Genomic DNA, 14,980 nt, shown 5'->3' on the forward strand with positions numbered 1-14,980 from the left:
TTGCTTGTTTTCTATTCTTCTCTCAACAGGTGATCCAGGAGATTTTTATTTTTTTTCTCCCCCCCTTTCTCACTGTCCCTCTCCCCTTCTGTTTTTCCTTTCCTTCCTCTTTCTTTCTCCCTTTCCTATCTCTCACTCATGTCTGTCCCGTCTGTAACATCTGAAAATAAAATATAATAAATAATAAAAACAAAGATCGACCAAATGGACCAATACGGCAATGCCACGATGATCCATTTGGCAAAGTAAATCCATTGGGTATCCTTGTTGGTCTTCAGACAACAATTCTGATGGCTAAAGAACCAAATGGGACAGGCAAAAAAAAAAAAAAAATTGCATTAAAGTTGACATTTTTCATTTTACTTATGTAGCCAAATGACACCGAAAACTTGTAATTAAATTAAATTAAATTAAATTAAATTAAATTAAAATGAGCATCATGGCATTTTTGAGTGTATGGACTGTCTGCAAATCTTTTACACTTAGTTTGTAAAAACTGTCTCCAAATAATTGTAGTGATTTTTGTTTTTCTTTAGTAAAAATATTCACTAACTTACGCGGCCCCTATTCCATATTTATTTATTTTTATTTTAGATTTTTTTTAGTTTTGTAATTATTTAGTTAATCTCCGAAACACCTACCTCCCCCCTCACCTCACACTTTTATTTTGAAGGCGGGTCCTCTCGTGTTCCGGTGCTGTCCCCTCCGTTAAACCCCGTGCGGTACGAGGCTGACCGCTGAATTTTAACAGCAGGTGAAAAAAAGAATGAGAGAAAAATGAAAGAGCGAGGGAGGTAGAGAGGCGTAGAGAAAGACAGAGGGGGAGAGAGAGCTGTCGGAGCATCCTGCGAGCCGCTGCTGTGGAGGAGGGTGAGGCTTCGCTAAATGTTCCGTTGGCTCGACTCGTTTTCGTCTTTTGTTGATGTCAAGGCAGAAACAAAGTCCTTCGTCCACCGCGGGAGCGCGCCTCTGTGTTGTGAAACGCACATTCACCATAACGAGGCTGTGGTTGCGTGTCTCTGCTTCCCAGTGGCGGTTCAAACCCGCCTCATCTACTTTACCGTCTTATGTGGCTCCCTGTTCGCCCCACATCCCTCATGATCCTCTGCTGGAGCGCATCTGCGGTTATGTTTGGCGCGACATTTGGTCCGGTTTAAAAACGGTAGAATGAATAGAGCTCTCTGATAATCTGTTGTCGATAGGCTGATCTCATTTATTTATTTTTTTTATTTATTTGCACGTTATTCTGGCGTCAGCGTGACCAGGAAATGCTGTAAGCAGGCCTGTCCACCCCCCATCCATCCACCCACCCATCCATCGTGAACTGAATGAAAGACCTGTTTGCTTTGGCTCTGAGCGCAGTAATGTTGGGACACATGTTTGCTCTTTGCCTGTGTGTACATGTGTATCAGTGTGGATAATCAGACCCCCTCCCCCTGTGTGTGCGCTCTGCTGGCAGCATTTCAACATGACAACCCTGCGTCAGAGGAAGGGCAGCAAGGGGAAGGAGCCCTCTCCTGCTGCAGAGCTTCAGTCCCAGCAGCACAACTGTTGCTCTGAACACCATCCGGAGAAGATCCTGCATGGTGAGTGAGACACCCCGCACTCCCATCTCAGGCTTGAGCCACACATAGATGTTTCCCACCAACAAGCTGCAAGTGCCAGTTCTACCACACATTTCAGCAGGTTTGAGCCGATCACTGGTGAAGTTCTTGGTGCTGTTCTGGTGCCAGTTTTTTGGCAGCAGTACCAGGCTTTTTACCTCTGCCAAAGTAGTTGAGGACTTGTCAGTGGGTTTGATTTGCAGTCTGCTGTTATTTTGTTCCCACATGAAGCATCCCCAATTTCCACCTGTAGTGTTTGGTTCTCAAATCTGTTGACTTTAAAGCTGATTCTCAAGGCACCAAAGCAGAACTGGCTTTGCAGCAGTGCTGGCACTGCGTCAGTGCAATCCAGGCATTTTAAAACTTTTTTTTGTGGTGGAAATGAGTAGAAGTATTTCCAGATTGGGCACTGGTGTTGCACTGGGTAGAAAGTCACATCGGGTTGTGACTGGCTAAAAACCAAGCACCTGCTGCGGGCTTTTTGAGCCAAAGCCAGCTCGAGCTCCAGGGATAGTGTTCAGGATCTGACCCTGACTTTAACCTGCTACAGGTGTTCTCAGTGTGGCTTTACTGATGTTTTCATAAATTGCTCTGCTGGTTAAAGCCTGATATCTTACACCTTTTGTGCATTTCTGCATTCAAAGAAGAGACATTGTTATGTGTGCGATGCTTTTGTGTCAAATGAAAAACGCTGAAATCATTATTTGCAGCTGCGGCCATCAAATTTGCACGTAAACAACACATGAATGCCTGGGCTGATAGTTAGATCACTCTTTTCTGCTCACACTTAGCCTGCAGTGCACATTCACACAGGACTTTATTGTGATTTATTTGTTACCCCTCTCACACACACTCACACATCAGTGGAGGCAATTTGACGTTCAGTGTCTTGCTCAAGGACACTTTGAAGCCACCCAAAATGTTAGCTTCTCATGTGGGCCGGTTCTCAAATGCAAGTTCTTGATTGAGTACCAGTACCTGTGCAGATTAGGTGGCGATGGGCGATTAGAAGGGGGCGGAGACTGGCTGGAAACCAAGCACTTTGCTGCAGGGTTTTTTTTGGGTCAGAGCCATCTCCTGGGAGATGGTGGTCAATATCTGGCCTCGACTTTGACCCACTGCAGGTCTGCTCAGTGTGATTTTTATTGACGCCTTCATAAATCACTCTGCGGGTTCAAGCCTACAATCGTACACCTTTGTTGTATTTATGCATGCACAGTCATGTTTTCTTGTGTCTCATCCCTAAAGGAGACTGAAGCTTGATAAGCTTTTTTCTTCATTTCAACATTTAAATGATTGACTCTGGTGTCATATTATATTTGTAACCTTCATTTCACAAGTGTCCACTGAATGAAAACTAGCGGGTGTCGCACTTACGTGCATCACGATGTGCACTTTTATGACAATTCAAAACATTTACAATGTTGTGCAAAAAGTCAGTTTCTGCAGAAACTGCACGAGGAACACACAGCACATATTTTCACTCGTCACAGTGGGTGTTATTAAAACCTTTAAAAGACTGAAAGTAGCTCTGTTCTAGTCAAGTTTCCCAGTAAGCTGTAGTTATGAAGTGCATGTTGGAGGGTCAAACAGGAAACAACTCCCTGCACACCTTTCTGGAGTCACATTAGAGAGAGCTGTTTCTATAACTCTGAAACCAACAATCTAGCATTCACACTAGGGCTGGGCGATATGACCCAAAATTCATATCTCGATATTTTTTAGCTGGATGGCGATATAAGATATATATCTCGATTTTTTTTTTTAAGCCATAAAGTAAGAACAAAAAGAGAGTTCTTAGTCAAAGCTGTGTCCCAGATGTCACACAGGCACTTTTATTAACATACAGCACAGATGTACATGAAAAATTACTCAAAATTAAATTATGAGCATTCATTAAATAATAATGCTCCATAAATAAAAGAAAACAAGGTTGTTTTTGTGCTAAACAAAGAGCTCACAATTGTGCAGTCAAAATGTAAACTAAAAGACGCTGAGCGTAATAACAAAGACAGACAGATTTCACAGCTGCTCTGTTCCCAAGTTTTACTGTGTGACTGATAGCCTGGAGTTTGAAATCCGCTTCATAACCACGTCTCTTACAGGTGCCATTTATGGTCCTTATACACACACAATACGGTAATATTACGTTGATGCACAGTACGTATCACTCCGCGAAGCTCCTCGGTAGCCGTAATGCGCCGACAATCTATCAAGCGGTGCAGCTCCGTAGCTTACCAAAGTCGTACTCAAACATTTTTGACAGATTGCTGAGCGCCGTGTACCACATAAAATCAGTTCGCGGCCATCAAACACAACCAGAATTCATACATAAGGCGCGCTATCAACTTTTGAGAGAATGAAAGGATTTTAGGGTTAGCGCTGTTAGCTCGTTAGCATGTTTAGCTCGTTAGCACGTTGACGCCGTCCAGCCCCACGCATGGGGCGATGCGCAGTAACTCGTTAACGGAGATTTGCCGTGTCCGTCTTGTCGCTGCCTGCATGTGAAGCGATGGGGGAGGAGGGGGAGTTGTCTTCAGTGAAGGCGAGGCGGAGTAACGTTGCGTAGAGACAAAAGTGGACGAAAGAGAGGCAAACTTGCGGCTCCACAACTATAATTATAACGTAACATAGACTATATCGATATAAAGGATATTGTCACATCTTATATCTCGTATAAAAATATATCGATATGTTTTAAAAACTCGATATATCGCCCAGCTCTAATTCACACCCACTTCACACAGTGGGTGGCCAGCTGTGCAGAGGTGGCAAAGGGGCTGAAGCTTCTTCTTTTTTTTTCATACTCGAATCATTTTTGTCATTTTACACGCGGGTGTCCGACTAGAACGCCACAAGTGCCTTTTTAGAAGAGACTGTCTGAAAATGTGTGCTGTTTTCGACATATTTTAGAATACTGAACCTCTCGCCTTTCCCGGTGAAGTGTCTGGAGCAGGTGTACACTCTCTGAGAATGTTGTACGCAGCTGAATCTGCCAACATGCACAGCAACATGACCCTGAAGCCGAAGCAGCTAAATGAAATCCAGCCATCAGTAAAAAAAGAAAAGTGTTACTGTTTCACGTTAAATTTTACCCTACAGTGAAAACTAACATGCTAATGTTCTTGCAGGTGATTGGTCATGGGGAGCTATAATCTGGACTTCAGTTGGTTGGTCTGTCTCTGTTGGTCTTGGCCTGCTTTGCTGCATCTACGTGGCGACGCTACACGAGAACGACCTGTGGTTTTCCAACATAAAGGTAAAGACTGTTTACGGTCACAGACCCGACACTGTGGAAGTGGAAAGAAGAAACAAGCCATTAATGAAAGAGCAAATCCTTTCTAAAGAATGACTGTGATTTACAGAATAGACTTCCTGTTTTATGCATTATGCAGAAAGTAATCAGGGAAATGTTTACTGAGGTCCCAGCAGGAGGGGACTGAGGGACCCTGTCTCATAGATTTGTTTTTTGCAGCTACAATCGTCGCCCCCTGCTGGTCATTGAAAAGAAAATATGGGTTTAGACCTTGCTGCTTGGCATATCTGGAAACTACATCCATCTTTTATACTGTTTATTAGCAACTGCAGGAAAGAAGTTCACTTTCAGCCTCTGGTTTGAGTTCCCAGACACTTACCGAGAGTTTTAAAAATAAGAGGTGATGCAACCCTGTGGTAAACACTGCTTCTTTGAAATGTGCTGCTGGAATCAGATTCAAGTTGAGCGTGGGAATTTAAAGGCTTTGCAGATCACCTCTTTATGTTTTCATCTAAGTTTTCTACAATGTCCGAGCTTTTTTAGAGATAGGGAATTGTAGATGTCTCAATAAGAATTAGCCTCTCGGTGGCTGTATGTCTTAGTGACAGCTTATCTTAAAGTACTGCCAGTGAGTTTGTGTCAGTGGGAGCTGGAAAAGTTGGAAATGCGTGGCGCTGTTTAAATTTTATAAAGCTCTTGTTAAAAAGCAGTAAAGCTGCCTGGATTGATGTATTTGGCACTTGTCTAACAAAGTTATCTGAGGATTTGACATCCATGTGCACGATTCATTAACCACATCACAGATGTGGATATTAACTGATGGAAAAGTGTCACACGGTGTGACCGTTAAGCTAAAAATTTCCACACGCGCTTTGCGCTTATCTAACGTAGCTTCGACATCAGTGCCAGGGACACCCCCTCGTCCAGTTTTCTTCCTAAAATGGTCTTCAAACACGTCATAAACACTTCATCCTAAAACGTGATGATTGCTTTTCCACACGCTTCATGGGATGAATTTTCAGGGCTGTTATGTGAACCACATGAGATCCTGAATCATCGCGGTTGTTTCAGGCCTTTCAGGGTTTGTTCATTGTTGTACAGCAACAGAACATTGTGCTCTGCCAAATGTGATGTCATTTATAATTGCCCCCCTTTAGAGCGTCAGCAGCACTCTGGTTCTGGCTGAGATCTACATAGCAGATTTAAAACTGGGTGACATGGCAGAAAAGATGTCTGCATTAGTACTAAAACTGGGGCAAAGTGTGAATCAATGCTGCTGCCATAAATTGTCTTTGCATCATTAAGTGATGCAGTATGAATCATTTGTTTTCCTGCAGCAACTGACGCAAGAACATTATATTTTTTTGGAGTGGTGTGTTTTGTGGTTTTGTAATCTACTTTTACATATGAAGTGAAAACACTGCAGGTTAATATTTTGTGTGAAAATTGCTCTGAAGTTGTTTATCACAGGGAGGGATGGAAAGTTGAACTACCAGATGCGCAGCTATGTAAGTCAAAACCACAATCTGAGACATTGTTTCTTCTAACAAGCTCATTGTTTCTAAGTAACCTTTGAGTGTTCATTACTGAAAAATAGCAAATAGGAAAAAAGAGTATTCTACATTGTAGAATGTGGTGTAACGTTAGCATCTGCTTGTGGTTAGCTACAGGATACTTGTAGGAAATTCTATTATTGCAGTAATTGGGGACATTAACGAGGCCATTATGTGTGTAATTATACATTTTTGACATAGCAGAGGAGAAAAACAAATGAAGGTAAAATATGTTGAACACGCTGATGAAATCTCTGCAAATCTGGCATCTGGACTCAAGAATGAATTGATTCAGCGATCACAGGGCGAGCTCGCTGTAGTCCAGGTGATCTAAATTTCACTATCAGATTCGGGACAGTGACGGGACAACAGCAGTCCCTTCAAGGTCCTTTATACTCAAGGTTAAAGACCTTAATACAGAGGCTCAATACGGGACAACATTCAAACAGAGCATTACTTGGTGAAAGTGGGAAGGAAAAACTCCCTTTTAACAGGAAGAAACCTCAGACAGAACCAAACTCGAGGAGGGGGGCTTTATTTTTTGAGTTTTTGAGATATCGATACATTGCCAGATGTTGAAGACCTTAAAGTGGGTCAAAAACCTATTTAAAAAAAAATCTTGCAAATTATTTGATACATGAAGCCAACATTTTGAAGCAGTCATTATAAATGTCCAGTCTTTGGACCATAACAGTTGGAGGTTTAAGGCCCGTGTTGTTTTGAGATGGAATGACCCATTTACCGGTACTGGTAATTTAGGGCAGCTGTGGCACAGACCTTACATTGGGTGGTGGTCTAATAAATTTGTTAAGCACTGTATCAAGTACACATGTGCCTCTCAGGTGGACTTCAAAGAAGTATAATGGAAACCAGTAATTGTCCACGGTGCCTCCAGCTGTCTGTGTCTGACAGACTTCAGTGTTCAGAGTCCCCTCAGTGTAAAACTGTCAATAATAAAGGTTCCCACATTCAACTCTGTCATGATGCTACTTGTAAACTACAAAAATGTCCAAATGCATTTTATTCATAACTAAGCATTAAAGACAAAAATGCAAAGAGTAATGTGGACTTTTGAAACATTGTTAGAAATATCTTTATACTTACCCATGAAAACAAATTGGAGATAAATGTTTGGTTCATGAATTTATTGCCTTCCTTTGACTAAAGTTGCAGGTTGGTTTGCATGAAAGCCGACTGTTATGTGCATGTGGAAGTTATTAAGAGAAGGCTGAAGATAAAGCACCGTTTGGTTTTCTGTAAATCTCTTTAGAGTGGGAGCTTCCCACAGGGACTACTGAATCATAACCTGACACCAGAGACACGTCTGGTTCTGAAGCTCTATCCCAATCACAGGACGACTCATCTCTTTGTGTAGAACAGACGAGACTGCGTCATCAGTTTACTTCCTCTGTTGGTTGCCTGCATGGCCAGCCAGGTGCTTATTCTGTTTCTCATGAAAATGTGAAATGCATCTTGCCCGCGTATAGCTCCGCCGTGCTCACGGTAATTTGTGGGCTTCTGTCACAGGGACACAAAGCGGCACTTTGAGTTAATTGATCGGAATCCGTGTGGACACAGTTTGCGGTCCAGCGCGGACTTTTTTTTCTGTTTGTGTGTGTGAAGGGGAGCAGACAGATGTGTTCATTCATAATAAATGCAGGTCACTTTACAGGCCTGGAGAACATCTCCCTGAAATGTTCCCACAAATAAGTGGTCTCCTGGCTGACATCATCGCACACTGCATGCATATGTGAACTGTTTCCTTCTGTTAATGCAATCAAAGCCTGCGCCTGAGTCTATGTTCGCACAGAGCAGACCGAATCTGCTCGGTTACATTAAAAACGTGGCTGTGGCTCAGCATTAAAACATTCAGTGTTTTTTAGGGAGACTGTCTGGGAACATGAAAATGCATAAGCAGTCTCTGCTGCTGATGTCCAACAGTTTCTCTAACTTTCTGAAACCAACAGCCTAACATTCACAATCATCTCTCGTTTGTGTGGAGGTGAAAACCTACCCTGGATATTTTCTTTCAAGCTCTGCTCTTCACACTGTCTCTGCAACAAACTTTGAACAACTTAGGCCTTTTTTTGGAGGAGACCATCAATGATATTCTGTTGGCCTCGTATTTATGATGATGTATGATATTAAATATCTCCATTCAATAGGACTGCTGGCTTTTGACTCGCTGGTATAAACACTTTTCATCTCTGGCGTTCTTTTTTGTATAAAAATGCCCTCGGGCAGTGTTCACAGCCAGCATTAACAGATCTGTCCACACTGGACACACAGGTGTGAATGCCATTTTCAACTAACTCAGTCTGAGCGATGCAGATTTTATAACGGACATCTGACAAAATTATAGATATAGCTTAAAACGTTATCCAGCAATCACTCAGAGAAAGTAACACCTACAAAGTATCAATAGATGATAGAGGAGATGGTAAGCTTCACCATATATTAGTTAATTTTTGGCCTTTATTATGTAATAAATTGAACATTAGATAGAAAAAATGGGGAGAGAGCAACAGCAAAGGCCCTTGGGTTGGAGTTGAACCTGCGCTGCTGCATTTAGCCCTGCGGCATGTGGTCACCTGCGAGCTAAACTGGTGCCCAGATGTAGCTTACTTTAAGCTACAGTAATAGTTCCTATACATCTAATGCTAGGGGTGAAGTGAAGCATGATTAGTTTATTACTGCCGTGAAAGAGTTGGATGTCAGGCAGATGAGCTGCGATGACGCATATATTTCTAGAGAAAGAAAATGCTGTGATTACCTTTAACAAAGAACCGCAGAAGACAGACAGGCTTGTGTCTCGTTTTATTTCAGCAAAACTATCTCACAAAGTTGCCACAGACATGCGGTGAAGATAGCGGGTGTACTTTATACACTATATTACCAAAATGATTCGCTCATCTGCCTTCACACGTATATATCAGGCTGAGTGACATCCCATTCTTACTCCATAGGGGTTTATGTGATGTTGGACCACCCTTTGCTGCATTCCCAGCTCTGCACCACTGCGCCTGATGCTTTGCATTGTGCTTGCTGATGTATGCAGGTGTTTGGCCATGGAAACCCATTCCATGAAGCTCTCTATGCACTGCTCTTGAGCCACATGGCGTTCGGAGGTCTGCAGCGACTGACTGTGCAGAAAGTTGGTGACCTCTGCGCACTATGTGCCTCAGCATCCCCTGACCCTGCGCTGTGAGTTTACATTGCCTTCGTGGCCACTAACAGTTGATTGCGGAGCATTTAGTGGCGAGGAATTTCATACCTGGACTTGTTGCACAGGTGGCCTATCACCACCCTGGAATTCACTGAGCTCATGAGAACAGCTAATATGGATGGATGTATCAGTTTATGGTGTTTAGGGCTGTTGCAGGCTACGTTCCTAAACTGATGGAATGTGCACACACACATACTGGCGAATTAGTTAAAGGATGAATTAACTGATAAATAAAATACTAGAATCTCATCAAAAATATATTAGCAAACATGCTAAAAAATACCAATAGCTGAAACACAGTGAAGAGTTCTGGTTCAATCACGAGAATTAGTGAATGAGGCCTAGTCGACGCTGATCAGTTACAGCTTCCTGTGCTATAAATCAATGTGGCCACGCCCCTAACTACCTTGTCCAGTTGAAAATCACAGGAAGCTGTCAACTATGTCCAAAACTGTTTTGGTCCCATGCTGCAGATATACCTTTCAATCCTCTAAAGTTGGATATTTTAAAATGAGAGTGCATGAGGATGGACTCGCTGTAGGAGCCAACCTCAGGTGGCCATCAGGGGAACGGCAGTTTTTTTTTGTTTTTTGTTTGTTTGTTTGTTCTAAAAACTTTTGCTTTGGCTTTAATTTTCATCTCCAGAGCTTTTTAGTTGGGTGACTTGTTCAGATATATTTTTTTGATTTGTTTAAATTTTTTAATCTGTCTCAGGGAATGAAATTTAGTAGTGTCCTCGCTCAGTCCCTCCCATAGTCTGTTCCTCTGTCGGTAGGCTGATCAGGAAGATGTTGTGACAAAGTTTGACAGACTCAGACTCACCTGTCTCAGGCTGCAGGTAGTGATGGTAGCCTATGACCTTACGGCGTTATGCATCACATGTCTCTTTGCTGATTGTGTTTTGTATATCTGTGTACTGTCACACGTATATTCATGGAGTCATGTAGTCTTCTCACTATTGCACTGCATGTTATGCAGCAGGATTGGCCTTTTAATGTTAATGTATACCAGTAAAATTAGTAGATTTATTTTTGCTTCTATCAGAAAGATAATTAGGAACTAAGGCTTTCATTTAAGTGAAGTGGACTAAACACTCACTGTGCTGCAGGTATTGCTGCTAAAAGAAATCTGCCAAATGTAAAGATTATGGCAAAGAAATGAAAACTAAGATCCATCAGCCAGCGTTTGTTCTTTTTAATCATTACTACTAGTTTTGTTGAACCCTGATTGTGGTTGTGAAATGAAAGAAAACCACAAAAACTACCAGCTCAGTTTGTGTGGAGACCCAAACAGAGGGAAATGACTTTCAAATTCAAATGTTTAAATTTAGCTGTGCGGACAGAAGAACATGCTGAATTATCCAAAAGAAGTTTCCAAGGCACAGAAAATTGTGTTTTGTGCACCTGGTTTTACCCTGAACTGCTTCCTGTTGCTCTCTGGGCCGTCTGGATGGATATATTTAATTTCCTGCCTTCAGAGACCCCCCCCCATCTCTCTCACTTTTATTCTCCCATTTACTGTTTCATGCACACACACGCGCACACACACGTTGTCTGAAGTGTCTTCAGGTCAAGTAGGCTGGAAAGAACTGTGAAACATGCTGGAAAGTAATTTGTGGATTTGGGAGTCCCGCCTGATCAGTGCTGCTGCCTGACCCGACCTGACCCTACGTGACTGATGGTATCGGAGCACGGCGGCCTGTGGAGAAGCTTCACAGAAAGGGAACTGCTTTTAATAATCTCATATGTGGTTTCCTCACCCAGCATGCTGTTGAGGGAATGTATTATCAGAGTTAGCCTGAGGTGAAAGGGTCTGGAGGATTTTTTCTCTCTCGTTCACGCTCATACCCTTACAGTGCTTATTATCTCTTGTCCTCTTATGTAGCGAGACAGCTGGCTTAATCTGGCCTCTTGAATTCATCAGGTGTGAGGTCACATCCGTGCCGGCCGCAGCGCCTGGGTTTATTTCAGACGCGCGCACAGATCCACAAACCTTCCGACAACTGTTCCTTGCATTTTCCGAACGATGTTCCCATGTTTCCCCACCCCCACTTATTCTCCTTATTCTTTTCCTGTAAGCACGTGTGCTTTTATAGACGAGGGGTCACCAGTAGTCAACTCGCTTCTCCCTCCCTCCCTCTGGCTGCTGCAGTTATCCACAGCCTGTCCTGTTGTTCGCAGGGTTTAGTCTTTCTCTTTGCTTTTTGTTCTGAAGTTGCCGGCTGCGTTCGATGGAGGCAGAGGCCACTTCGTATTTAGGCTTTGGCAGACATAGAGCAGAGGAAATGCTGGATGGACCCTGGCTTGGATTTTTCGTGCATCACATAACAGAGATGGGAGTTATTCAAAGACCCATAAGGAGGAAATGGTAACACAGACACACAGAGAGAAGAGGATCGGTGCCTTCTGAGAAGTGTACTGGCTTCCAGCGTAATGAGCAATGTGTGAACTTGTTAACTAGGCCTATTCTCTTTGACCTTAATTTAAATTGAGGATTAGCCATCTCATCAGAGTTCTTGGTGGAAAGCCAAGGCTTGTTTTGCCTTGGGCAAAACTCAAAAGGAGGATTGGGAAGGAAAGTAGCTGCTCATCCCTCAGAGGAAGCTTTTGCATATTTCCTTTGGCAGGGAACTTGAAGCGATTAAAAAGCGAATTTATTTGGATTGACTTCAAGAAGAGAAAAACACACCACATTTACATTTTTTTCCGTAATGGATTTGGATCAGTTCTGTACCTTAACCCGGGAGCGTCCTGTTTATCTACCTGGATTCAGCTCATCAAAGGATCCAAGAATTTATTGATAATCTCTGCGTTCCCAGGCAATGGAGCTCCGTAAGAGGGTGAAGCCAAAACATGGCCTTTCACAAGATGCGCCGTCTGAAGGCAGATGTAACCATAACGCTCTGTCGGGAACGCAGGAGGGGGGTGAAGGAGGGGTTTCTCTGCGTGGGCGATCCGGTTCACGTTCCCATTCCGGTTCAGGCGTTTCACCCCTGCGGCCTTGGCAACAGTGCGTTTTCATGGCAGCAGGGCTGTTAGCGGCTGTGCTGCTGGCACTGACTCAGGCTTGGTGTGTGAACGGCTTACATGAGAATCTGCTGTGGTTCTCGCAGCTCACGGTAGGAGTTATTACGTGTTTATAGAAAGTGTTTCAATTTGAGCGATTGATAAACCAAACACATTACAAACGAGCTCTGCTTCGATGTGACCGCCTTGGGGGCAGGTTCAGTCTGCTTCCTGGGTTCAGTCTGCAGCACGGTGCTAATGAAAACCATCACAGCACACCGTAGTCCAATCTGCAACCACAGTCAGAGCTCCCGCCCCTTCTGTGTTGTTAGGTCGTTACAGAGTGGCCCCAATAACAGTGAGATCACGGTACAAAGATCCAGCAAGCAACAGGCATCTGATGCTGTTATTATCTACAAAATGAACAAACTCCTTTATAGTTGAAGTGGCATAGATTTATTTTTTTCTGTCTGTTGTTTTTTTCTTTTCTGAAGTTAGAGATAAAGTTTCGCCTGCTCAGTTGGAAAAGTGCTGCATAATTCAGAAATGTTAGAAATGATCTTAAACACCAAGAAATATCTCTTCAACCAAGATGCAACTCAATGCCAAATCAGTGCAGTTCCTGGAATGGCCACTAGAGGCCGTCTCCAAATTCGAGTCAGTCTCTGTAGACGCCGATGTTAAAACGTCTGACTTCACAGAAGGTCACATGCAGACCCTGGTACGAAAATGTTGGATCTCTATAGCTAATTTTTCTCTTCATGTGTAGGAAGTTTTTATGAAGGTGTCTATTTGTCAACTTTTAACATTATGTTTGTGTTGTTGCCTCCAGTGGCAACAACACAATTTCTATATACATGTCTATTAATCCACATGTATTTGTGGAAATGCCGTGCATCCATTCAGTGTATGGATGAGTCCTGGGAGGCTCGCTCTCTCGACGTGCTGCCACTCCATCAACTTCTCAGACGGTCTGTTAGCTTTCATTTAAACACAGGATGTAGATGCCATCAATCTCCCTGCAAAAGGTCAAATCTGTGACTCCAAGTGCTTCCTGGATGTTCCCATTTCTTGAGCTGTGAACTCATTCTTTCAATTTTGGGGTGTTTATTTGCTTCTAAATCATACAAAGATGATGCGGTGAACTCATTTGCAGATAGTGTTGAAACAGCTTCTTCATAGATGGTGCCAGTAATATACTTGACCTCCTTTTGAGGCTCGTAGCTGATACGTCTGTGACTTATCGGGATCAGTTCACACGTGGAGCAGCTAAATGTTTTGACCTTGTACCTCGCTCCATATTAACGGTTAGTTGCGAAACGTGCTTTCCCTTTGTTAATCAAAACGCTCTTACCATGATCAAAATATTTATTGTAATCTGCCATGTTTTTGTATGATGTCAGTAACTTTGATAGTTTTTCCAGATGTAGTCTTGTTTTTCTGACGGAGCAACAAGAACACAATAACCGAGCGCCTGTGGCTGCAGAGAGTCCCGAGGTTAAAAACGCTCGCTGCCCTCCTCATCGTTCTTGCGCTCAGGGCCGTCCCTGTGCTCGTAGAATCTGTCCCGTCTTTTCTTCCAGAGGCTCGTCCAAATGCAGATTAAATTTTTTGCAGCTGATCATATGTGCATGAACCAGTGGTTTTCTGCTCAGGAGGCAGACCCATGCTGATTTACACTCTGTTAATCAGCTAATGGTTTCAACCAAGTAAATGACATTAATTAACTGGTGGGAACACCTGCCTCGGTGGGCGATCTGATTGGGATCCCCTGTCCTGTTGCTCCCTGATGGCTACAGAACAAATAACTGCTCTCAGGTTTCCACAGACTGGTTATGATGATTTGTCAGATATAAGGACCGCAGAATGAGCCAGGCTGTTTAAATTAGGATCTTTCTCCTCTGAAATGCGTGAAATATGTTCAGAATACAGAACATTTTATGTACAAGTTTGTATGAATGTTAGAAATTGAACGTTGTTATTGGAAAATCCTTTCTATTGATGAATTGGTTTTAATGGACAGATGTTATATACATTTCTAATTTTATAGTCTTTTTGTGAGGTTTTAGTTATTACTGGAAGTTGTTACTGGAAAAATATCAGATAAAATGCTTTGCAGCAATACTCGGAAACGTGCTTTGGTTTTTAACAAGCGGAGGATTTGGAGATTGCTCGGACCGGATTTGGCTGCAGTAAATCTGGAGAAACAATTTGACAGACTTTCAGTGAGTTTTAGAAGAAATGAGTAGCTAAAATCAAAGCTTTTCTTTTTGTCAAGCACAGTTGCAAAAACAATTTACAGACTAAATATGATAGATTAATGATTGGCTTAATAT

General features: G+C 42.7%; 1 protein-coding gene across 1 annotated transcript in view; it reads left to right on the top strand.

Moving 5' to 3' along the window:
* The first annotated feature begins 688 nt into the window (after nt 1–688).
* dpy19l3 (dpy-19 like C-mannosyltransferase 3) overlaps nt 689–14,980 on the top strand; it is a 66,534-nt gene continuing 52,242 nt past the window's right edge. The window contains exons 1-3 of the mRNA XM_085351159.1: nt 689–870; nt 1,460–1,586; nt 4,736–4,863. Coding sequence (XP_085207285.1) covers nt 1,469–1,586; nt 4,736–4,863 — 246 coding nt within the window. The 5' untranslated portion in view covers nt 689–870; nt 1,460–1,468. The remainder of the gene's footprint in view (nt 871–1,459; nt 1,587–4,735; nt 4,864–14,980) is intronic.

The sequence above is a fragment of the Diplotaxodon limnothrissa genome, linkage group LG1 (genome assembly GCF_057381915.1).
Source record: "Diplotaxodon limnothrissa isolate DT_005_m linkage group LG1, D_limnothrissa_male_GT1.1, whole genome shotgun sequence".
Lineage (NCBI taxonomy): Eukaryota > Metazoa > Chordata > Actinopteri > Cichliformes > Cichlidae > Diplotaxodon > Diplotaxodon limnothrissa.